The sequence below is a fragment of the Pristiophorus japonicus genome, chromosome 19 (genome assembly GCF_044704955.1).
Source record: "Pristiophorus japonicus isolate sPriJap1 chromosome 19, sPriJap1.hap1, whole genome shotgun sequence".
Lineage (NCBI taxonomy): Eukaryota > Metazoa > Chordata > Chondrichthyes > Pristiophoridae > Pristiophorus > Pristiophorus japonicus.
This window is the reverse complement of record NC_091995.1, coordinates 13,130,315-13,155,630: the sequence shown is the minus strand read 5'-3', so window position 1 is coordinate 13,155,630 and position 25,316 is coordinate 13,130,315. Positions and strand designations below refer to the sequence as shown.

At 46.1% G+C, this 25,316-nt stretch overlaps 1 protein-coding gene across 2 annotated transcripts; it reads right to left on the bottom strand.

The window, feature by feature from the left end:
* Nucleotides 1-3,671: 3,671 nt before the first annotated feature.
* On the bottom strand, nt 3,672-24,807 carry LOC139229720 (tubulin beta-4B chain). 2 transcript variants are annotated; one of them, XM_070861263.1, is made up of 4 exons: nt 24,662-24,807; nt 13,385-13,493; nt 12,595-12,705; nt 3,672-10,738 (listed from the first exon to the last, which is right to left on the bottom strand). In XM_070861263.1, the coding sequence occupies exons 1-4, from the start codon at nt 24,716-24,718 to the stop codon at nt 9,678-9,680; spliced, it is 1,338 nt and encodes a 445-aa protein (XP_070717364.1). In that variant the 5' UTR covers nt 24,719-24,807; the 3' UTR covers nt 3,672-9,677. The 2 variants fall into 2 exon arrangements, with proteins under 2 accessions (XP_070717364.1, XP_070717365.1); XM_070861264.1 differs by lacking the exon at nt 24,662-24,807 and adding an exon at nt 23,371-23,451.
* Nucleotides 24,808-25,316: the final 509 nt, after the last annotated feature.

The following is a 25,316-nucleotide window of genomic DNA, read 5'->3' as shown; positions in this document are numbered from 1 at the left end:
TTTCTGAGTGGACAGGAGAACGCAATGAGCAACTCTTTCTTTATGCGTATAGTCCAGTACACCATTTACTTACCAAGCCATTGAGATAGCAGGGATGAGCCATTAAAAGGGGAAAATCACCCAAAGGTTCCTAGCTCTATTATTTGACCCACAGACTACAGCAGATTGTAACCAATTTGGCCTATTTTGTGAAGTTTGAAGGCCCTTGTGATGCCAGATTCAAGTTGTACTTTTACAAAATGTATTTTGGACTGTTGTGCTTGAAGGGGGAAGGATTAAGTCTTACTTGAAGAGGGAAGGATTAGCTGAAATATTTCCTGTGGTAAACCATCAAAGCAATCAAACATTTCAGATCCAAGTAAAATCCTTTGAGAAACAGCCCACCCACAGTGTGATTACAGTGCAGTGTTAACAGGGTCCTACTTAGTTCCCCATACAATATCCTTCCTTTATCTATCAAACACCATCGGTGCAGCGAGTGTGGGTGAATTCTATCTGCTCAGAAAGTTGTTTATTTAACTGTAGCTCCAGTTTCAATTGATTATACCTATATTGTGCCTTGCAACAGTAATTGCCTACCGTAATATATCGAAGGCGGTGAAAAGTAAACCTGTAGGGCACACGGTAAAGCTGTATCCTCTCCACCAAAGGTGCAATCAAGGGGAACGAGAACTATATACAATTTTCCCTGGGCTGACAGAGATCAACTATTGCAGCCCCTTCAGGCAAGATCAGCTAACAGCAGAGATCAAACCCGAGACCTTCAACAGCTTGCCAGCAAAAGGACTTGTTTTTGAAAAAGGCAATCCCCTCCCCCTGCCCGCGCAGCATTCAGACTGGGATTTGTTCCGCGAGGATTAGGAAATGATTGCTCATCCAAGTCATTAGTAGTTCTTGAATCTGGAGAGTCAGCAGAGATTTGACTGTGTAGCTTGGTAGTTTTCACTGGATATTAATCCAGAGCAGCAACTAGCTGGTTTCCTCATCGTCCCCCTTCGCGGGATAAGAAATAGGAGCAGGAATAGGCCTTACGGCCGCTCGAGCCTGCTCCGTCATTTAATACGATCATGGACCCAGGTCTACTTCCTTGCCCGCTCCCCATAACCCCTTATCAGTTAAGAAACTGTCTTATCTCTATCTTAAATGTATTCAATGTCCCGGCTTCCACAGCTCTGAGGCAGCGAATTCCAGATTTATAACCCTTTGAGAGAAGAAACTTCTCTTCATCTCAATTTTAAATGGGAGGCCCCTTATTCTATTATGCCCCCTAGTTCTAGTCTCCCCTATCATTGGAAACATCCTCTCTGCATCCACCTAGTCAAGCTCCCTCATAATCTTATAGGTTTCGAGAAGATCACCTCTCATTCTTCTGAATTCCAATGAGTAGAGGCCCAACCTCCTCAACCTTTCCTCATAAGTCAACCCCCTCATCTTTGGAATCAACCTAGTGAACCTTCTCTGAACTGCCTGCAAAGCAAGTATATCCTTTCGTAAATATAGAAGCCAAAACTGTACGCAGTATTCCAGGTGTGGGTTGCGAGTTCAGGTCCCACTCCAGGGATTTGAGTACAAAAAGATCTGCGCTGACACTCCCAGTGCAGGTGCTGAGGGAGCGACGCATTGTCGAAGGTGCCGGCTTTCGGATGAGACATTAAACCGAGGCTCGGTCTGCTCTCTCAACTGGACGCAAAAGATCCCATGGTCACTATTTCATAGAGCAGGGGAGTTATCCACGGTATCCTGGCCAATATTTATCCCTCAATCGACTTCACAAAAAAAAAATTATCTAGTCATTATTACATTGCTGATTGTGGGAGCTTGCGGTGTGCAAATTGGCTGTTGCGTTTTCTACATTACAACAGAGACTACACTCCAAAAAGTACTTCATTGGCTGTAAAGTGTTTTGGGTTGTGCAAGTGGCTATATAAATCCAAGTCTTTCCTTCTTTCACTCCTGCCATCAGAGGTAGAGATCAGCACTCCTACTACAGGCATTGCTAACTTGGCCTGGACCATATGATGGTACCAGAGACCTTTCTGAACTGGATGGCTTAGTCCTACACTAGTTATTTCAATCAAAAATTACAAATATTTCATGGGATGTGGGCGTTGCTAGCAAGTACTGCCCATCGTGTCAATTGTGATTCAGTGGGTAGCACACTGCCCGAGTCAGAAAGTTGTGGGTTCAAGTCCCACTCCAGGACCTTGAGCACATAAATCTAGGCCGACACTCGTGCAGTGCTGAGGGAGCGCTGCACTGTCGGAGGTGCCGTTTTTCAGATGACACGTTAAACCGAAGCCCGTCTGCCCTCGGGTGGACGCAAAAGATCCCATTGCACTATTTCGATGAAGAGCAGGAGAGTTATCGCTGGGGTTCTGGCCAATATTTAATCCCTCAATCAACATAATAAAATTATGTGGTTATTATCACATTGCTGTTTGTGGGAGTTGGCAATGCTCAAATTGGCTGTCGCGTTTCCCACATTACAACAGTGACTGCACTCCAAATATATTTCATTGGCTGTAAAATGCTTTTAGATATTCGGTGGTCATGAAAGGCGCTATATAAATGCAAGTCTATCCATTCCTAGTTGTTGTGAATGTGGTGGTGCTTCTTGAACCACTGGCAGCAGTTTGATACAATTAGGGCCGTTGAGGGACAATGATGCTGGTGCGGGATTGAAGTCACATGGCCAGATTGGACAAGGACAACAGGTCTCCTTCAGTAGTGAACAAGTTGGGTTTTTATGACCATCCGTGTTTCACGATTATTTCCAGGTTTTTTGTTTAAAAAAACATTTCGATTTCTCAAACGGCCATGGTGGGATGTGAACTGATATTCTACATAAGAAATAGCAGGAGTAGGCCATTCACTAAGATTATGGCTAATCTGATCTTGGGACCGGGCAGAAAAGTGGAGCTGACCCCCAGAACCCTCGACTCCATCATTCCAAAACTGTACATAGTACTCCAGCTCTGGTCTCACCAACGCCCTGTAGTTGCAGCAGGGCTTCCCTACTTTTATACTCTACCCCGCCTTGCAATAAAGGACAACATTCCATTTGCCTTCCTAATTACTTGCTATATTTGCATGCTAACATTTTGTTTCATGTACAAGGATCCCTAGATTCTTCTATACAGCAGCATTTTGTAATCTCTCTCCATTTAAATAATAATTTGCTTTTTTATTTTTCATACCAAAGTGGATAACCTCACACTTTCCCACATTATACTCCATCTGCCAAATGTTTGCCCACTCACTTAGCCTGCCTATATCCCATTGCAGATTCTTTGCGTCCTCCTCACAACTTGCTTTCCCACCCATCTTTGTATCATTAGTAAATTTGGCTATATTACTCGATCCCTTCATCCAAATCATTAATATAAATTGTAAATAGTTGAGGCCCCAGCACTGATCCCTAGTTACTGACTGCCAACCAGAAAATTACCCATTTATCCCAACTCTCTTTTCTGTTAGTTATCCAATCCTCTTTCATGCTAATATATTACCCCAACCCCGTGAGCTGGGTGGTTGGTGCATTAACATAACCACTATACTATCAATGTTTTAAAAATATTTTGTGAATTTCCATGAGCCTTAAAAAAATGAGCAGAGTGCAGTGAGTCTCATGCTGCAGAAATTTCTGGTACACACAAAACAACGGAGACGACTTTATCGCATAAAAGGAAAATTGTTTTATTTGTCAGTTAAGAAACAGGCTGGCTCTACATTTTTCAATATGAAAAAAAACAAAAAAAAGGAAAATTAAAAAAAAAGATTTAAAAAGTTAGACACCAAAAAAGTTGTGAAAAGTGAGGAAAAAATACCACAAGTCTGAAAGATTGAAAAGGGCTCAGCAAGTAGTATGAATACAAGCTCGAGAGCTTCCAGGTCAAAATTCTGAGCAGTAGCTATTCCAAGAGTTGAGGCTTAACAGCAAGAGTTACCCACACAACTTCACTCCACCCCTCGGTCTCCATTCACAAAATGGTCACAACTCAAAATGGCCACCAGCACCTGAAAGACAGATGCCCTTTTCCCAGTGGCATCACACAAACTGTTGAAATTAAAAGCAAAAATTCAAATTTAAAAACAAATTAAGAACCCTGCTTCAATTTGCAAAGTCCTTCCGCTGGGAAGGGCTGGCGGTGTGGAATGCAACTTATCTTCATCCCTCAATGCCAGCCAGCAATTATGAAGATGAAAACAAATCTTTATTTAAAAAAACCATGGCCATTAAATGATGGGCTAAGGATGGGAAAAAGTGGTGGTTAGTTATATTAGGTCAACTCCAAACTTCAACCACAGACAGTTTAAATTCCAAGCATGAAGTTGAAAAACAAGACACACTTATATAAAGAGAGACTAAATGACAAGAATTTACTGTGTTGCTGGTCGTCTAGCAATCTCACTAGTTGCCGGGCAAGTTGGCAATGGGAAGAGGATTTTTTCGTCTGTACAGCAAGCACAATTCCATTGGCGAGTGAATAAAGATCAAATTTGGGGATTTAAAAATAAATAATTTGAGTGGTTTTTTTTTAGACCCAGTAGTGAGCCAGCATGAAGATGGTCTGGGATTCTGGCGCCTTGGCGTTGGGATTGGAAGTATTCCTTGGTCCCAACATCAGAGATCTGAAAATGTGAATGCTCCAACTATGCAGTTCCATCCATTCCTCAGTTCCTCCAGATCTTACCAAGAAGTGAGTACCAGTCCTGGAACAGGCCTGCAGCACCTTGTCCACTGGAGGACAAGTAGTTGCCACTGAAAGAGGCAACAGCAAAAGACAGCGACGCAAGTGTATGTACACACTATGGTATGGTGCTTGTGCTTTATGCATGGTGGATAGGGTTAGGTGCTAGAGACTAGGCCTTAGAGTGCTCGGCTCCATCCCGCAGCATGCTACTCGCCACCACCTTAGTACAACCCCAGCCCAGCACAAGGCTGAAAAGGCCATTCGACAACTGAAGAACGACAAGGTCTCAGGAGCACACGGAATCCACGCCGAAGCACTAAAGCATGGCGGAGAAGTACTATTGGCACAAATCTATTAACTCATTTCTCTTATTTGGAAGGCGAGCATGCCAGGGGATCTCAGAAACGCTGTAATCGTGACCCTCTTTATGAAAGGCAACAAGTCCGATTGCGGTAATTACAGAGGAGTTTCCCTGCTGTCTACCACAGGGAAAGATATCACAAGAATCCTCCTTAATCGTCTTCTCTCTATGGCTGAAGAGCTCTTCCCAGAGTCGCAATGCGGATTCCACCCACTAAGGGGCACAACAGACATGATCTTCACCATGCGTCAAATTCAAGAGAAATGCAGGGAACAGCACCAACCTTCTTTGACCTCACAAAGGCCTTTGACGCCGTCAACCATGAGGGATTATGGGGCGTCCTCTTCAAATTGGGTTGCCCTCAAAAGTTTGTAACCATCCTCTTTGCCTGCTTCACGATGACATCATCGTGATCCTGACCAACGGATCCACCACATACATGTGCGGACCGGGGTCAAGCAAGGCTAGGTCATCGCACCAAAGCTATTCTTGATCTTCCTTGCTGCAATGCTCCATCTCACCCTCAATAAGCTCCCGGCTGGAGCAGAGCTCATTTACACAACGTGGACCATTCTCCATATCTCTGGAGGCCAGTGTCAAGGGCACACATCGATGACGAAGTCCAACACTGCCTTCAGTGTACCAGTCAAGCCTTCGGATGAGAGTGTTTGAAGACCAGGATCTCAAAGCCGGCACCAGGCTCATGGTCGACAGAGCAGTACTGATACCCGCACCCCTATATGCTTCAGAGACATGGACTATGTACAGTAGGCACCTCAAAGCACTGGAGAAGTACCAACACTGCCTCTGCAAGATCCTGCAAATCCATTGGCAGGGATAGGCGCACCAACGCCAGTGTTCTCGCTCAGGCCAACATCCCCAGCATCGGAGCACTGACCACGCTCAATCAGCTCCGATGGACAGGCCACATCATCCGCATGCCCGGTTCTACTCAAAGCTCCAGCTCAGCAAGCGAGCCCTAGGTGGGCAGAGGAAATGCTTCAAGGACACTCTCATAGCCTCCTTGAAAAAGTGCAACATCCCCACCGACACCTGGGAATCTCTGGCCCAAGACCGCTCAGAGTGGAGAAGCATCCGGGAGGGCGCCGAACACCTCGAGTCTCGTTCGCCTGGAGCAAGCGGAAGCCAAGCACAAACAGCGGAAGGAGCGCACGACAACCCAAGCACCCTGCCCACCCATCCCTTCAACCACTGGTCTGTCCCATCTGTGACAGAGACTGTAGGTCCCGCATTGATCTCATCAGTCATCTGAGAACTCATTAGTGTGGAAAGCAAGTCATCCCTCAACTCTGAGGGACTGCTTAAGAAGAAAAGGAGACTAGGCCACTGAGCTTCAAGCAGATCCACAGAAAAATTAATAACTTGACTTGCGTCAGAAAAACTGAACTGAATGCAATTTAGACTATAAAGAGGTTGTAAATGTATGATCTGGTCTTGGAAGTACATGCCAAGGCAGGTACAAAATTAAAAGCACGCTGTGGGTAAAATGGACATTCTTATACCACACTACAGACATTTTTGGGGGTAAAACTAGATAACCAATAATTAAATTCTAGAAAGTAGAGACTCACCGACGGAGGACATGTACATCCTCTGTAGCGCCGCACCACCACAGTTACCCGGGAACTTAAGACACTTCGGTGGTAATGTCGTTACCCTAAGCGAGACCCTGCAGTCAGGAGAAGGCCAACTCAAGGAACAAGGTGGCAGTTACACCACCTTCTGGAAAGGAAAACCAGAGGAAGAACGCCGCCTCCATGGAGTCAGTGTCGCTATTAAAAACGAGCGGCAACTAGAGGAATCTCCCTGTTATCAGCCACGGGAAAAGTCGTCGATCGAACCTCCTCAACGGTCTTCTCCCTGTGGCCGAGGAGCTCCTCCCAGAACCAGTGAAGATTTCGTCTCCTACGGGGTACAACGGACATGATTTTTACAGTTCGACACCTGCAAGAAAAATGCAGGGAACAGCACCAACCCTTGTACATGGCCTTCTTTGACCTTAAAGGCCGTTGACACCGTCAACCACGAGGGTCGATGGAGCGCCTTCCTCCGTTTCGGCTGACCCCAAAAGTTCGTCACCATCCTCCGTCTGCTCCACGACAACATGCAGGCCGCGATCCTTACCAACGGATCCGTTACAGACCCAATCCACGTCCGGACCGGGGTCAAACAGGGCTGCGTCATCGCCCCAACAATCTTCTCAATCTTCCTCACTGCCATGCTCCACCCTCACATTCAACAAGCTACCCGTTGGGAGTGGAACTAAATTACAGAACCAGTGGGAACCTGATCAACCTTCGCCGTCTCCAGGCCAGATCCAAGACCACCCCAACCTCTGTCGTCGAGCTACAGTACGCAGACGACGCCTGCACACATACAGAGGCTGAACTCCAAGTCATAGTCAACATATTCACTGAGGCGTACGAAGGCATGGGCCTTACACTAAACATCTGTAAGACAAAGATCCTCCACCAGCCCGTGCTCGCCGCACAGCACTGCCCCCCAGTCATTTCCCATACCTCGGGAGCCTCTTATCAACAAGGGCTGACATTGCCGACGAGATTCAACACCGCCTCCAGTGTGCCAGTGCAGCCTTCGACCACCCGAGGAAGAATGTTCGAATGCCAGGCCCTCAAATCTGCCACTAAGCTCATGGTCTACAGGGCTGTAGTAATACCCGCCCTCCTGTATGGCTCAGAGACATAGACCATGTACAGTAGGCACCTCAAGTGGAGAAATACCACCAACGAAGTCTCCACAAGATCCTGCAAATCCCCTGGGAGGACAGACGCACAACGTTAGCGTCCTCGACCAGGCCAACATCCTCAGCATTGAAGCACTGACCACACTCAATCATCTCCGCTGGGCAGGCCACAGTGTTCGCATGCCTGACACGAGACTCCTAAAGGCTCTACTTGAAATTCCTTCACGACAAACGAGCCAAAGGTGGGCAGCGGAAACGTTACAAGGACACCCTCAAAGCCTCCCTGATAAAGTGCGGCATCCCCACCGACAGCTGGGAATCCCTGGCCAAAGACCGCCCCAAGTGGAGGAAGTGCATCCGGGAGGGCGCTGAGCAGCTCGAGTCTCATCGCCGAGAGCATGCAGAAATCAAGCACAGGCAGCAGAAAGAGCGTGCGGCAAACTAGTCCCACACACCCCTTCCCTCAACGACTGTCTGTCTCACATTCTCTTATTGGACTGTTCTCGTATTGGACTGTTCAGTCACCGAAGAACTCATTTTTAGAGTGGAAGCAAGTATTCCGCAATTCCGAGGGACTACCTATGACGATGACGACATGTACATCCTAGTATAACAAGTGTTTCCAACTAGCACTGTGTGCAACTGCGATCCAAACAAGACCAGTTCCACATTTTAGACCAAATAATGTGTGATGAGTCTTGGTCAAATAATATGAATAATTACTCATCGTGATTTAGACACTAGCCAAGCAACAAGCAGTGAGATACCATGTGCCCAGCCAGTTGAACAGAAGGGTGGTTGCAACCATTAATTGTAAGACACCTTTGATTTCTATTCACTTGCGCGGAATTGGCTTCATTTAAGAGATGTACATTCTGACAAACGGTCATTGGCCTGAAATGTTAACTGTTTCTACTCTCCACAGATGCTGCCTGACCTGCTGAGTATTTCCTGCATTTCCTGGTTTTATATCAGATTTCCAGCATCCGGGAGTATTTTGCTTTTGTGCATTTTCAAGGAATGCTACCATCCCTGTTGCGTGCCCAGCACTAGACAAGAGCTTTGCTAAACTGCCAGCCATGCCACAGGGAGAGACATCTAAAAATCCTGTAAAAAGTAGAAAAACACGGCTCAGAAATCTTTTAAAAAAGAAAACCAAAAAAAAAAACCCTATCTTAGCATTGCGGTAGATTAATGTATTGCAGCACAGGGCTCGAGTTCAACACTGGATCACTTAAATCAAAAGTGGTTTGAGGGGGTGGGGAGCATGGAAATCAGAATCGAGTAGAGATAAAGTTAATACTTCTGGTGCTAACCTACATGATCTTAGAATGATAGCGTACACAGAATGAGGCCATTCAATCCATCACTGCTATGCTGACTCTTTGAAAGAGCTATCCAATTAGTCCTACTCATTCAGACGAATCTGGGGACAATTCCTTTCACCCAACTTTCCTTTCCACCATTGTTATTTTTTTCCTTCAAATTTTAGATTTCCAGCGTTCAATTTCCGTTTCTCTAATTCGCCCCCCCGCCCCACACCCAATTTAATTAAAGTGTGCTTATTAACCACTTACAAAACAAAAAAAAAATGCACATCACCACACTCACACAGCGAATGCAGCAGATTTCAAATGCAACGTGCAACTAGGAATTGGGCCAATTGATTCGGATTTACGCGGGGTGGTTCTAAGCTTCGGAATTCCTTACGATACCGGGCGGTTGTTATGACGACCGTATTCGCCGCGGTGTGAAAACCTTTTCTCCCACATGGGCAGATTTTTCAAACTCGAGCCCTGCGGAACCTGTAACAAGCCCACGGACCTTGTTCGGTTATCGTTTTTTTTTTAAAAAAGGGGACGTTTTATGTACACGGCGGAGGAATTAAAAAAAAAAATTAAGCCTCGTCTTGTTCGACCTCCTCTTCGAATTCGCCCTCCTCCTCCGCCGTGGCGTCCTGGTACTGCTGGTACTCGGACACCAGGTCGTTCATGTTGCTCTCGGCCTCGGTGAACTCCATCTCGTCCATGCCCTCGCCCGTGTACCAGTGCAGGAAGGCCTTGCGGCGGAACATGGCGGTGAACTGCTCGGAGATGCGTTTGAAGAGCTCCTGGATGGCGGTGCTGTTGCCGATGAAGGTGACGGCCATCTTGAGGCCCCGGGGTGGGATGTCGCAGACGGCCGTCTTGACGTTGTTGGGGATCCACTCCACGAAGTAGCTGCTGTTCTTGTTCTGCACGTTGAGCATCTGCTCATCCACCTCCTTCATGGACATGCGGCCCCGGAAGACGGCGGCCACCGTCAGGTAGCGGCCGTGGCGGGGGTCGCAGGCCGCCATCATGTTCTTGGCGTCGAAGACCTGCTGGGTCAGCTCGGGCACAGTCAGCGCCCGGTACTGCTGGCTGCCCCGGCTGGTCAGCGGGGCGAAGCCGGGCATGAAGAAGTGGAGGCGGGGGAAGGGCACCATGTTGACGGCCAGCTTGCGCAGGTCGGCGTTGAGTTGGCCGGGGAAGCGCAGGCAGGTGGTGACGCCGCTCATGGTGGCCGAGACCAGGTGGTTGAGGTCGCCGTAGGTGGGGGTGGTCAGCTTGAGGGTGCGGAAGCAGATGTCGTACAGGGCCTCGTTGTCGATGCAGTAGGTCTCGTCCGTGTTCTCCACCAGCTGGTGCACCGACAGCGTGGCGTTGTAGGGCTCCACCACCGTGTCTGACACCTTGGGCGAGGGCACCACACTGAAGGTGTTCATGATGCGGTCGGGGTACTCCTCGCGCACCTTGCTGATCAGCAGGGTGCCCATGCCCGAGCCCGTGCCCCCGCCCAGCGAGTGGGTCAGCTGGAAGCCCTGCAGGCAGTCGCAGCTCTCGGCCTCCTTCCGCACTACGTCCAGCACCGAGTCGACCAGCTCGGCCCCCTCCGTGTAGTGGCCCTTGGCCCAGTTGTTGCCCGCGCCGCTCTGGCCTGGAAATAAAAACAAAACAAGACGCAAGGCGAGATTAGAACATAATCAGAGACAGAAACAGGAGTCGGCCATTCGGCCCCTCAAGCCTGCTCCGCTATCCAATAAGACCATGGCTGATCTTCTACCTCAACTCCACTTCCCTGCACTATCCCCATATCCCTGGATTCCCTTAATATCCAAAAATCTATCAATCTCTGTCTTGAATATACTCAATGACTGAGCATATTCAAGAAAGGGGGCAGTACCAAAGAAAACCTGAAAATTCACTCAGTAACAGTTACAGGGCATTAAGAGCCCAGAAACAGGCCAATCGATCCAACTGCTCCATGCCAGTGTTTTTGCTCCATATGAGCCTCCTCCCACCCCTCTTCATCTCATCCCATCAACACATCATTCTATTCCCTTTCCCCCCCCCATGAGGTGGGAACGGTATAAGAACATAATAAATAGGAGCAAGAGTAGGCCATTCGGCCCCTCGAGCCTGCTCCACCATTCAATGAGATTGTGGCTGATCTTCTACCTCAACTCCACATTCCTGCACTTCTATCTCAATTGCACTCCATTTCACATGTTGTTCCCACGGGGAAATGTGCAAGCAGCCACAGCTCCCACACCTCCTCTTCCACTCCCCCAACTAAAAAATAAATCCACTACATTCCCCCAAATATAGTCATTTCCAAATTGGAAAACATCCCGTGGCTTAGTAGGGCATTATAACGCAAAACAGTGTGTGGGGGAGGGGAAGGGAAATCCACGAGGGCCATGTCTCTCTCTCTAAAGCTGTCGAGGCTGGGAGTCAATTAAACAACAACAACTTATATTTATATAGCGCCTTTAACGTAGTTAAACGTACCAAGGCACTTCACAGCAGTGTTAGAAGACAAAACAAATACATTTGACATCGAGCCGTAAGAAATTACAGCAGATAACCAAAAGCTTGGTCAAAGAGGTAGGTTTTAAGGAGCGTCTTAAAAGGAGGAAAAAGAGGTAGAGAGGTTTAGGGAGGGAGTTCCAGAGCTTAGGGCCCAGGCAGCTGAAGGCACGGCCACCGATGGTTGAGCGATTATAATCAGGGATGCTCCAGAGGGCAGAATTTGAGGAGCTCAGACATCTCGCAGGGGGGAGGGGGGGCGGCATTCTGGGGCAGGAGGAGATTACAGAGATAGGGAGGGGCAAGACCATGGAGAGATTTGAAATCAAGGATGAGAATTTTGAAATAAAGGCATTGTGGGTAATCAGGACTTGGTGCGAGTTAGGTTACGGACTGCCGAGTTTTGGGTGACCTTAAGTTTTCGTAGGGTAGAATGTGGGAGTGCGTTGGAGTAGTCAAGTAGAAGAATAGTCAATGTTGTATTGTATGAAACATGACAGCCAATTTGTACACAGCAGGCTCCCACAAACAGCAATGTGATAAATGACCAGATAATCTATTTGATATGTTGATTGAGGGGATAAATGTTGGTCAGGACACCAGGGATAACTCCCCGAGCTGCTCTTCAAAATAGTGCCATGGGATCTTTTACATCCACACGAGAGCTGAGAGGGCCTCAGTTTAAGGTCTCATCTGAAAGACAGCACTGCACTGGAAGGTCAGCCCAGATTTTTGTGCTCAAGTCTCTGGAGTGGAACTTGTACCCACAACCTGACACTAGGAAGAGGAGAGGAAGGGAGCCATTAGGCCTCAATAGTGCTCCAAACTCCTCCAGCTTCCGTGGTATTAATAGAAGCCCATCTTCTCACCCATGTGGCAACTGCAGGGCCCTCGGATCGCCCAGATAGTAAATAGGGATTTCCCAACTTTAAAAGCAAAGCAAAAAGCAACGGCAAAGGAAAAACTCAAAAAACCTCAACTTACCAAACACAAAGTTATCTGGTCTGAAGATCTGCCCAAACGGTCCGGAGCGAACAGAGTCCATGGTGCCAGGTTCCAGGTCAACCAGAATTGCACGTGGAACATATTTTCCTCCTGGGGGTAAAAGAGGACAGTGTTGTTTGTAAATTTCCTCAAAAGGGCACGGCATCTTCAGTCCACCCACTTTTTGAAATAAGGAGCATCGGCCAGGATGACTTCAGTCCAGTCTGTCTACAGTGGAACTATTTAAATCCATAAAACCTCTAACTACCTTCTCCATCATCCAGCAAAATCCCACCCTCCCCCCAAGAAACAGTCTCGTACACGTCATTGCACAGACCACGAATATTTTGTTATTTGTATTGACTTCCTTTTCATTTTCCTGAATATAGTCACAATTTGGGAGACTGCCCACCACCAATTTCCATTATTTACCCACGGGGCTTACACTGTGCCAGAGAAATGAGATTGCAACCAGCGTTTGACAAGTTAAGCCATACAGTAGTCCAGCATTGCAAATGGTACCAATTGGAATAGTTTCACAGGAACCCAGTGGTACCCAAGTGGCTATATTTCACATGTAGGACTTAACATGCAGGCACGGCCATTCTGTAGGCAGTTGTACTCGTACAGGGTCACTGAAGATTCAATGCATGCTCTCCCCCCCCTCCCCCCCCCCCCCCAGCTCTCCTCTCCTCTCCTTTCCCCCCTCCCCCCAGGTGTGTACATTAGAAGCAGTAACCCCCAGTTCCCTAAACGGGTACTCTCTCCGCACCAGAAGACAGGCCAGTACCTGATGCTTCGTTATAGTAGACATTGATGCGGTCCAGCTGCAGGTCACTGTCGCCATGGTAGTTACCAGTGGGGTCGATGCCGTGCTCGTCGCTGATTACTTCCCAGAACTGTGGAGGAGACCAGAGGCTGGAGTTAGGACAGCCTGGGAGATACACACGCACACAGCACAGGTGAGTTCTGAACTCGAAAAACAGTACCCGTGACATCAAATCCACCCATTGCCATTCCAAAAGTTCAGTCATAGAATACACAGCACATGAAACAGGCCATTCGGCCCAACTGGCCTATGTCGGTGTTTATGCTCCACCCTACTTCATCTCACCCTATCAGCATATCCTTCTCTTCCATTCTTCCTCATGTACTTATCTAGCTTCCCTTTAAATGCGCCAGTGTTATTCGTCTTAACTGGTAGGGAGTGCCACATTCTAACCAGTCTCTGGGTAAAGAGTTCTGCCGAAGGGTCATCGACCTGAATCGTTAACTCTTTCTCTCCACAGATGCTGCCTGACCTGCTGAGATTTTGAGGATCTTCTGTTTTTATCTCTGGGTAAAGAGGTTCCTCCTGAATTCACGATTGGATTTATTGGAGACTAATACAATAAATAGTGACATGGTGCTTCTTGTTCTCCTACTTGAAATTTTAACAACTCTTATAAAGGACTGTGAATTTGAAAGAAAAAGACTTTATAAAGCGCCTTTCACAACCTCAAAGCGCTTTACAGCCAATGGGGTATTTTTGGAGTGTAGTCACTGTTGTAATGTGGGAAACGCGGCAGCCAATTCACGCACAGCAAGCTCCCACAAACAGTAATGTGATAATGACCAGATAAGCTGTTTGTTTTGTTATGTGGATTGAGGGATAAATATTGGCTAGGACACCAGGGATAACTCCCCTGCTCTTTTGCCAGCAAACGAGAGCACTGCCTTGTTCAAGAAAGGAAAGGACATTGCAGCCCAGCACCTCAGTGATGGCACATATGCAGAGGGTTAAATGGCACCACTGTAAAGATCACCGCAAGTCTCAGAAACAAGGTGGTGGCAGCGCCACAATCAACAGCGAGGAACATTCACGCTAATGGCCACCTCCTGATTACCATCAGGACTCTTGATTATCAAGGGAGATCATTCCCTGGCTGCAGCACAGTAACAGGCACAGATCCAAGCATGACAGACAATGGGCACCAGTACAACTGGCGAGACACTCCATTGTGGCGGACTGGGAAGATACAACACTGGTCTTCAGCTAGCTGGGAAACTACATTGGCAAGGGATTAAAAGCAAATGCAGGCTGGGGAATGGGGGCAGGGTTACAGACATTCAAAAACACTACTCAATTTCAATGGCTCACTATAATTTAAATGGGTTTTTAAGTGGCATCTGCACCAGTAAGCAACCCCCCCGCCACCCCCACCCAACAGTACAAAGAACACTCAGCAGATTTATAAATAGCCCATTGTTTGAGTCTTTCTGGAGCAATTCAACAGTGGGAGGGCAGAGGGAAGAACACAGAACAGGAATTATATCCACACAAAGCGCCGCCCACTTTACACAGGCCCACGGCGGGTCACACAGCAACAACCAAGAGAACATGCCCACTCCATTTCACACGTTGTTACCATGAGGGAAATGTGCAAGCAGCCACAGCCTCCATCTCTTCCTCTTTCCCCTCTCCCAACTAAAAAAATAAATCCACTATAGTCATATCCAAATTTGAAAACATCCCATGGCCTATTCGGGTATTGATAACGCAAAACTGTGAGGCAGCGGTGGGGGGAGGGGGCAGGGAAATCCAGCAACAGCGCAATGTCAGAAAGATCTCTCTCTCTCTCTCTCAAAAGCTATCGAGGCTGGGGGCCAATTAAACAACTTGTATTTATAGGAGCACCTTTAACATATTAAAATGTCCCAAGGTGCTTCACAGCAGTGTTATAAGACAAAAAAAAATTAATTTGACACAGAGCCACATAAGAAGAAATTACGGCAGATGACCAGGTAGGTTTTAAGGAGCGTCTTAGAGGTGGAGAGGTTTCGGGAGGGAGTTTCAGAGCTTAGGGCCCTTAGCAGCTGAAGGCATGGCCATCGATGGTTGAGTAGTTATAATCAGGAATGCTCAAGGGAGCAGAATTAGAGGAGTGAAGATATCGCAGAAGGTTGTGAGGCTGAAGGAGGTTACAGAGATAGGGAGGGGGCGGGGCCATGGAGGGATTTGTAAACAAGGATGAGAATTTTGAAATCGAGGCGTTGCTTAACCGGGAGCCAATGTGGATCAGCGAGCACAGGGGTGATGGGTGAACGGGACTTGGTGCGAGTTAGGACACGGACTGCCGAGTTTTGGATGACCTCAAGGTTATGTAGTTTAGAATGTGGGAGGCCAGCCAGGAGTGTGTTGGAGTAGTCAAGTCTAGAAGTAACGAAGGCACGGACGAGGGTTTCAGCAGCAGATGAGCTGAGGCAGGGGCGGAGACGGGTGATGTTAGAGGTGCACACAGACAGTTTTAGTTATGCTGCGGATCTGTGGCCGGAAGCTCATTTCAGGGTCAAATATGACACTTCAATGTAGGGAGTATGATTAAGAAGTTTGCATGATACTAAAATCAGCTGTGTGGTTGATAATGAAGTAGAAAGCTGCAGGCAGAACAGTGGTAAATGGAATTTAATCCAGAGAAGTGTGAGGTAATGCATTTTCGGAAGGCTAACAAGGAAAGGGAATACACATTATTGAAAAGTGTAGAGGAACATAGGGACCTTGGAGTGCATGTCCACAGATCCCGGATAAGGTGGCTAAGATGGCATAAATATCGTCCAGGACACCGGGGATAACTCCCCTGCCTTTATTAGCCGAGGTATAGAATACAAGGAACAGGGGGATTTTGCTTGAACTGTATAAAACACTGGTTTGGCCACAGCTGGAGTACTGCGTGCAGTTCTGGTCACCGCATTACAGGAAGGACGTGATTGCACTGGAGAGGGTACAGAGGTTTACAAGGATGTTGCTAGGAGTGGAAAATCTAAACTATGAGGGCAGATTAGATAGGCGGGATTTGTTTTCATTGGAACAGAGGAGACTGAGGTGAGACCTCATGGAGGTGTATAAAATGAGGGGCCTAGATATAGTGGATAGAAAGGGCCTATTTCCCTTCGCAGAGGAGTCAACAATCAGGGGGGCATAAACTTAAATTAGAAGGTTTAGAGGGAAAATTTCTTCACCCAGAGGGTGGTGGGGGTCTTGAACTCACTGCCTGAAAGGGTGGTAGAGACAGAAACCCTCACCACATTCAAAAAGTATTTGGATGTGCACCTGAAGTGCCATAAACTGCAGCGTTACAGACCTAGGGCTGGAAAGTGGGATGAGGCTGGATAGCCTCTTGTTGGCCAGCACAGACACATTGGGCTGAAATGGCCTCCTTCCATGCTGTAAACTTCTATGATTCTAAGTTGCGAACAGTCTGTTTCAGCCTCAGACAGATGCTAGGCAGAAGGATGTAGTCGGTGGCGAGGGAACGCTGTTTTTTTGGCAGGGACCAAAGACGATGGCTTCAGTCTTCCCAATATTTAATTGGAGAAAATCTCTGCTCTTAAACGGAGATTAATTGTTAGGTATTAAGGGTAATGGAACCCTGCTGGGTATATGGGAGTTAAGATACAGATCAGCCATGATCTAACTAAATGGCGGAACGGCCTGCTCCTGTTCCTAAACAATCAATTGTATTGACCTGCCATATGGCAACTCTGAATTCATCATTTCAAATTGCTCTCATCCTCCAGTGCTGATCAATCTCAAAAGGCTCTCTCCAGGGAGATATCTATAAATTGGATTGCATTAACCATCCAAAAGGGCATTGCTTTTCACTGCTAGTGACAACAGTTTATACCAAGAAAAGAAATCCAATTAGGAAGATTGTTTAGGAGACAAAATAAACATTATTTTATTTTAATGCTGATCTTGGAATCAATCTGAGATCTTCCAACCGTCAGAGGCCAAGTTAATCTGGTGTTTCATTTGGAGCGAGATCACCATTCTGCTCTTTCCCCTCCCACCAGCCCAAACACAGTCCTGCGATGTGTGCTTGCCTGAACAATGTCTACACCCTGCCTGCTGTTGCAGCACGATCAAATCCAACACCTGCATCAGCAGCAGGTTGTGGGGAACCCTCCCCAAATCGGACGTCGTATTAAAAAGGAAGCAGCTTGTGGAGGGGGCGGTGGGGAGCAGCTGAGAGAAGGACATATCGGCAGCAAGCTCTAGTAAAGAGGCCCCACCCAAAATGGGAACCTCCACCTTCCTACGACAGGAGGTTGAAGAACTGAGGCACAAATAAATCTACCCTGCTGGTTACTCAGGAGCTGCATTCCTGCACAAGTAAATCCCACCAGAAAAAAACAAAGTAACTGTCTTCAAGGCAAAAGGTTCCTTTCTACTGCACTATCTTAAAGAAGCAGTAGCAGGACATTTGGAAAAGCAAAATTCAGTCAGACAGAGTCAGCATGGATTTATGAAAGGGAAGTCATGTTTGACAAATTTGCTGGAGTTCTTTGAGGATATAATGAACAGGGTGGATAAAGGAGAACCAGTGGATGTGGTGTATTTGGACTTCCAGAAGGCATTTGACAAGGTGCCACATAAAAGGTTACTGCACAAGATAAAAGTTCACGGGGTCAGAGGTAATATATTAGCATGGATAGAGGATTGGCTAACTAACAGAACAGAGTCAGGATAAAATGGTTCATTCTCTGGTTGGCAACCAGTAACTAGTGGGGTGCCGCAGGGATCAGTACTGGGATCCCAACTATTTACAATCTATATTAACGACTTGGAAGAAGGGACTGAGTGCAACATTGCCAAGTTTACTGACGACACAAAGATGGGAGGAAAAGCAATGTGTGAGGAGGACACAAAAAATCTGCAAAAGGACATAGATAGGCTAAGTGAGTGGGCAAAAATTTGGCAGATGGAGTATAATGTTGGAAAGTGCGAGTTCATGCACTTCGGCAGAAAAAAAAATCAAAGAGCAAGTTATTATTTAAATGAAGAAAGATTGCAAAGTGCTGCAGTACAGCAGGACCTGGGGGTACTTGTGCAGGAAACACAAAAGGATAGTATGCAGGTACAGCAAATGATCAGGAAGGCCAATGGTATCTTGGCCTTTATTGCAAGGGGGATGGAGTATAAAAGGAGGGAAATCTTGCTAGAGCTATATAAGGTATTGGTGAGGCCACACCTGGAATACTGCGTGTAGTTTTGGTTTCCATATTTACGAAAGGATATACTTGCTTTGGAGACACTTCAGAGAAGGTTCACTAGGTTGATTCTGGAGATTGACTTATAAAGAAAGATTGAGTAGGTTCAGCCTCTACTCATTGGAATTCAGAATGAGTTGATCTTATCGAAACGTATAAGATTGAGAGGGGACTCGACAAGGTGGATGCAGAGGATGTTTCCACTGATGGGGGAGATTAGAACTAGGGGCATAATCTTAGAATAAGGGAACATCCATTTAAAACATATGAGGAGAAATTTCTTGTGAGGGTTGTAAATCTGTGGAATTCGCTGCCTCATAAGGCTTTGGAAGCTGGGACATTAAATAAATTTAAGACAGAAATTTGATAAGGGGATAAGGGGTTATGGGGAGCAGGCAGAGAAGTGGAGCTGAGTCCATGATCAGATTAGCTATGATCTTATTGAATGGTGGAGCAGGCACGAGGCGTCGTTTGGCTTACTCCTGTTCCTATTTATGTTATGAGGGGGATTCGTGCCCTCATTAAACAGTCCAGAGACCATTTGATCAGCGCTATGGCTCAAATCGCATATTAGAATGAGGGATAGCTTTTAAAATTTTTTACAGATAGACAACTGGAATGTTAAAGAGTAGAATTCCTGCACTTGAACAAAGGAATGCAATGAAACAATCTGACTTTGGTCCTGTCTCTCTGCCCTCCTCCTCCCTAACCCCTACTCTAGGCAGCTCAGACTTATGCTGGGTGGCCACTTGCTTTCCTCCAGCACTTCACCCAAGTGATGAGTTTTCACATATGCCTCAACTTTGAATCTTTGCAGGCTATTCAGCAATTGAACACATCACATCCAGTCCTAACCCTGTTGATGCCTCATTCTGCCCCCCACCCTTCCAACGTTCTTATTTTCATTGGTTACTGGATATTAATATCCAGTAAATAATCCCCCCCGCCCCCACCACCTCTCTATCCTCAAAGTACTATATCCAATTGTGCAGAGTCCTCTCCATCAGCTCCTCTCTGCAGGTCACAAAGCAGGCCTTCAACCACAGCTGACAGAGCAACCAGCCAGCACTGCGTCAAAGGAAAAAGATTTTGACATGCAATGGCTTACTTCTCTCCTCATGTTAGCCTTCCACATTCTCCTCCAGAGGTCAGATTTGCCCACAACGGTCATCTAGGGTTAGATTTTCCACCACACCTCCCACCCCCACCAGGCTGTCCTTGCCAACAAGGCAAGGCGAGTTTTGAGAGACAAGACACGCTATATCTCTTCCCACCGCCGCCCCCCCCCCTTCAGAAGATGGGTCCAGTTACACGTGCCAGTAGTTCTCCAACAAAAGCTAATCCCAATCCTCACCCAACATTCATGCATAGCCTCCACTTTCCAGCCATATTTCCAATTTTTTTTAAAAAATCACTGGAAAGCATTCGGGTACATGAACACTGAATGTTCTCCCCCTCCCTAGTCCAAGGACATCGAGGTGAGTTGTAGCATCAAGTGTTGCCAGAGTTGAGATCAGCCAACTCAGCAGAGAATGGGTATCGAGTTGGGAGCTTCCTAGTCTGCAAAGGCCCTTAGAGAGATAAGGGAATAAAGGGTTATGGGGAGTGGGCAGGGAAGTGGAGCCGAGTCCATGATCAGATCAGCCATGATCTTATTAAATGGCTGAGCAGGCTCGAGGGGCCAGATGGCCTACCCCTGCTCCTTTTTCTTATGTTCTGACCCACCAAGCCATTGATGAACTTGAATGATGGTGAACTCACAAGCTATCAGGTGTGATAGGAAATGTGACACCTCTGAACAACCCAAACTAGAAGCCTGCTTTAAGAAGCAGTTATTTCTGAAAAAGGTACACAAATTCAGCTTGACCCACATAGCAGAGCCGAGCCCATTACTTCATCCAGCCAAGGAAGCGGGGCAGGATATAGGAGGGAGTGGGGTGAGGGGAATGACAGAGGGGCAGACCGATTCAACCTCAATTGAAAAGGGACAAGGCTTCAAATGGACTGCCAGCAATGGATTCCATTTGACAAGAATATAATTTTCTCTCAGCGAGAATGTTTAATACAGGAAGGCTGCTACTCATCTTGGCAAAGCACAAAGTTAAGTTCGCACACTGCTCTCACAATCTGGTTGCATGACAGGGCTGAGACTCAGTCCAACACAGTGAAAGTCTTCAGAGGGACCCAAATGGCTATTAATCAGCTCAGCTACCACAGTACAGAGCACCTAATAATTTAGTCCCAAATGGCTGCGTGTAAAAGCTGCTACAGATGAAGCACTGGTTGGGTTCCATCCAACCCATGCTACAGCTGGTTTGGAAGACTGTTTGGTAAGAAGTGAGAATCCAGGTCTCAACTCCAAATGGTCAAACCAAATCTGTCCAACATTTGAGCTCCGCATCATCCTGTAGATCAGAAGATCTCAATTCAATACATTTAAAAAGATACTTGGATGTGCACTTGAAGTGCCGTAACCTACAGGGCTACGAACCAAGAGCTGGAAAGTGGGATTAGGCTGGATAGCTTAGTCGGCCTGCACGGACACAATGGGCCGAAATGGTCTCCTTCCGTGCTGTAAATTTCTATGAATACCCACTGTGCCAAGTTAGCTAATCTTAGTTGGTGCCAAATCAGTGGGGCACGATTGCACAGACATGAACCACCCTCTAGTACCTCAGCCAACTGATAATCATCTATGTATCAATATATACAGCATGTGTCGACGGCTATTCAAATGTAGAGGGCATTACAGTTGCAATGGACGCACTCTGGTCAGCTTGGATTACTGGGTAGCAATCAAGATCATGTTGATTCTATTCCCAGTCAATACCTGCTCATCTAGTGGTCTACATAATTACACTTCAGACCTTGGCACCTCTACCCACCAAGCCATTGGGGAAATCCATTATACATCACCATCTTCAAGACAAATCCAGTGTGCCAGACACAATTTCAGCAACATAAGCCTCACCCACAAATGGACCATAAAAGACACTTCATTGTCCATTTTAACTACAGAACGCTACTTGCTTGCCCCATTTATTCCTCCACACATTGTCAGCCAACATATTTAAAACCTACTTTAAACTATAATGATTATCTTGTGACCTCATCTCCCTTCAACAATGTTCACGTATGTAGGGATGTACAATGTACTTTATTTGATTGCAAAGTGCTAATATCCAGTTAATTTGCCTTCCTTGGTCCAATTGACAAGACGAATAGGTTCCCAAGTGGACCTTTCCCAACCCTCCCATTTCCTTTCTACCAAGTGTTAGTCCATCGGCACATTCCCAAACCCCAAGCAAAGCACAAGAGCAGGATTTAAAGTGTTTCCTCAGCAGAGAAAAATGAGGAAGCCAATTTCACCCATCCAAAATCAAACATCCAGAAAGAATCTACAGCATCTGTGCATTCCTAGAGCATTCTGAGAGGGGGGGGGGGGTTTCACAGCAGTTTCCAGGATGAACAAAAGAATGTTGCAGCCAATGAATTGCTTCCAAAGTGTAGTGACTGATGTACTTTGTGGACACCCCCAGCGACTTTTCCCCACGCTCCCCCACCACCCAAGCATTTCAACACAAAGTTCTGAAAGACTGCTCTAGGAAAATAACAACACCATTGTAGACAGGCTTTTATTAGTATACAACAGAAATAAACATACTGGCAAGTCAAGTACAGGAATCTGACAACCACGTGCACTTTCTAGGATTCCCAATGTGCAAAAAATCACCAGCAGAATAGAATAGTTTTCTTGTGTGCCTGCTGGCAATCATTTTGAAGTATTTACAGGATATGAATCCCTGCCCCAACCAATAATATACAATCTGTGTTACCAGTCATTAGTGGAGATGGAGAAGGAGTACCATGTATAAGGAGCTGCTTCTTTGTGTACCGAAGAGCCCATTCAGAATATATTCTGCAGACATCTCCTTACAAGTTGAATACTGACTAGTTCCCTCAGGTTACTCAGACGATTACTTAATTTTAATTGGAATATTAAAAAAAAGGTGCCAGATTGTTCTGCAATTCAATTACCAGGTCTTTCTTAGAACTAGGTTAGGAGATTTTTTTTTTTTTTTAAACACTGCCTGAAAGGGTGGTGGACACAGATGTAATAGTAACATTCAAACAGAAATTGGATATTTACTTGAAAAGGAAAACATTGGAGGACGATGAAGAGCAGGGGTGGGGAAAGTGCGATTAATTGGAAGGCTTTTCAAAGGGGCCAGCACAGACACGATGGGCCGAATGGCCTCTTGCGCTTAGAGATTCTATCTGACAAGTGAGGAGGAAAAAAGATTAAATCGAAATCTGTAGCCAAAAAAAAAAGTCATGAATGATTTGGAACGAGGGCACTAAATGAGGTCAGCGTTACAGCAATAGGGATCAAAGTCTAGAGCTTTGACAGAAACCGCGCTCTCCATCGGCTGTATAACGGTATGATATTGGAGCGTTCATACGGGTGGGTGGGTAGATCTAAGGAAGGGGTGGGAGGAGTCACTGTGCAGCTTCCAAGTTGATTGCAGCTTAGCAAAATAAGCCAATCTATTCTAAAAAAAAATAAAAATTACATACAGACACACACACATCCAGTTAATGTTACCGTCCCCAATCCACTTTGTCCGAACAGTAATGCAAGTTGCGCCTGTTCCACTAAGCACATCAATCAGTTTAAATTATGAAAGTAGAAGCCCCGAGGAGGGATCAGCATTGCTGCTTAAAGGGGTTTAAAAAAGTAATTACCGATGGTTGCAGTAAAATGCGGGACAACCAGGGTGCCTTTGATCTGGACTCGATCCCATCCCATTGTTGGGAGCAAAGAGGGCAACAACAAGCTGGCGGGTTTGGGGGATGCACTCAAAGATTTAAATTCAAAAAATGAACCGTTTGGCGCCACATTTCCTTCAGCCCATTGGCGCGTCCATAACGGAAGCCATTTCCCTCCAAAGCACTGACCAATAGCAGACCAGATAATGCAAGTTACCAGATAGCTGCTGCCCTTCAATTTCCAAGTTTCTTTTATTTAAAAAAAAAGAAAGAAACTCGATCGTGTAAAATAGTGGTACGTCCATCCCTCTAGGGACTGGCAGTGTTCCCCATTCCGAGTAGATCAGGAGATCATCCCTCCCCTTTTCCCCAAGGATTCAACAAAGGAAACTGACTCTCGCAACAAAAAGTCCCAGGAAATCAATTTCCTTTCCCTGGAAATTAACGCAAGGAAATTGCACCTTGCTAAAAATATTTTTTTTTTTAGGTCCCAGTAGAAATTGGGAATAACCATATTGTAAAGTTATTTTTTCTGCTTCATTTGATCCCGCCGCACAATGTGATAGAATGGATAGCGATTAGGGGCAGGCACCTGGCATTTAAAAAAAATATATATATTTAAAAGTGGTTAACATTTTGTAATTACAGGAGGTTTATTACTAGTTACATTCAATGAATCTTAAAACGGTTGGAGAATATTTATTTTTTAAATCCTTGCACTAATGCAACTCCCCTTTCGGACCGATTGGTCAGCGCGAAATATCTCTTTAGTGGTGGCTTGCAAATAAAAATAGCATTGCAGGTTAAAATAGAATATCTACCCCATACATATTATCACTGATGGTCCACAGCTATGCAATTTTAAAATGTTTCATTGCTTTGTTGAACCGGTTTAACAGATTTATCCTTAATCCCTCCAATCCACATATGGACTATTTGACTGGTCAGCGGGTGCTTAGAATAAGATTGCATTTCAAATTCTTGCGCTACTTACACAACGCGACCCCATTATTCACCCTCCAACCATGGGCTCACGTGTGTAAATGGGAGACTTGAAATACATATTTTAATGAGGAAAAGATTCAAAAGCATAATGACCTTTTGAGAAATAAATATTTCTACAGTTCATTCCTTGAAAGAAACTTAAAAGTAAAAGGTGCATATCAGAGTTGAGCACATGTTCGCTATTGTAATGCAAATTTGTATCAATCAGTTTTAATGTTGGGAATTAAAATTGCAACAAAAAAATTCATGGATACATATTTACCTTGGCCCCGATCTGGTTGCCACACTGACCAGCTTGTACATGCACGATCTCCCGCATTGTAAAAGTGTTATTAATTTGCACTGGGGAAGATGGATTTATAACGATGCTCGCCTACACACAGTGTAACTGCACCTCTCTCAGCTCCCGGAGCTCGCTCGCAACAAAGCTTATAAACGCCGCGGCACCGCCGCTTCCTATTGGGCCGTGGAACCACGTGGGACAGCAGCGCCTATGCCATTGGATCCAAGGTGTTGCAGTAATTACCGGATGACGTCATGCAGGGCTGCCGCGAAAGGGATTTTGGGAGTTGTGGTCCTTTTCTTAAAAGAATCATAGAATTTTACGGCACAGAAGGAGGTCTGAAATTCAGCCCATGGTGTCTACCAGCCAAAAAATAGAGCTATACAGCTTAATCCCACTTTCGAGCTTTTGGTCCGTAGCCCTGTAGCTTACGGCACTTCAAATGGAGCTGCAAGTACTTTTGTAACTGCGATGAGGGTTTCTGCCCCTATCACCCTTTCAGGCATTGAGTTCCAGACCTCCAGCACTCGCTGGGTGAAAGAATTTCTCCACAAATCCCCTCTAATCCTTCTACCAAATTACTTGTAAGGACCCAGGACCATTTGGTGCTTGATGGTCAAGCAAAACTTTTTTT

Bases quoted from the DNA above. Each gene is read 5' to 3' on its own strand.
- LOC139229720 (XM_070861263.1), bottom strand. From the start codon at position 24,718: ATGCGGGAGATCGTGCATGTACAAGCTGGTCAGTGTGGCAACCAGATC. The intron at 13,494-24,661 runs GTAAATATGTAT...TCTCCTCCACAG, and splicing joins GCAACCAGATCGGGGCCAAG to TTCTGGGAAGTAATCAGCGA. The intron at 12,706-13,384 runs GTACTGGCCTGT...TTTTACCCCCAG, and splicing joins CTACTATAACGAAGCATCAG to GAGGAAAATATGTTCCACGT.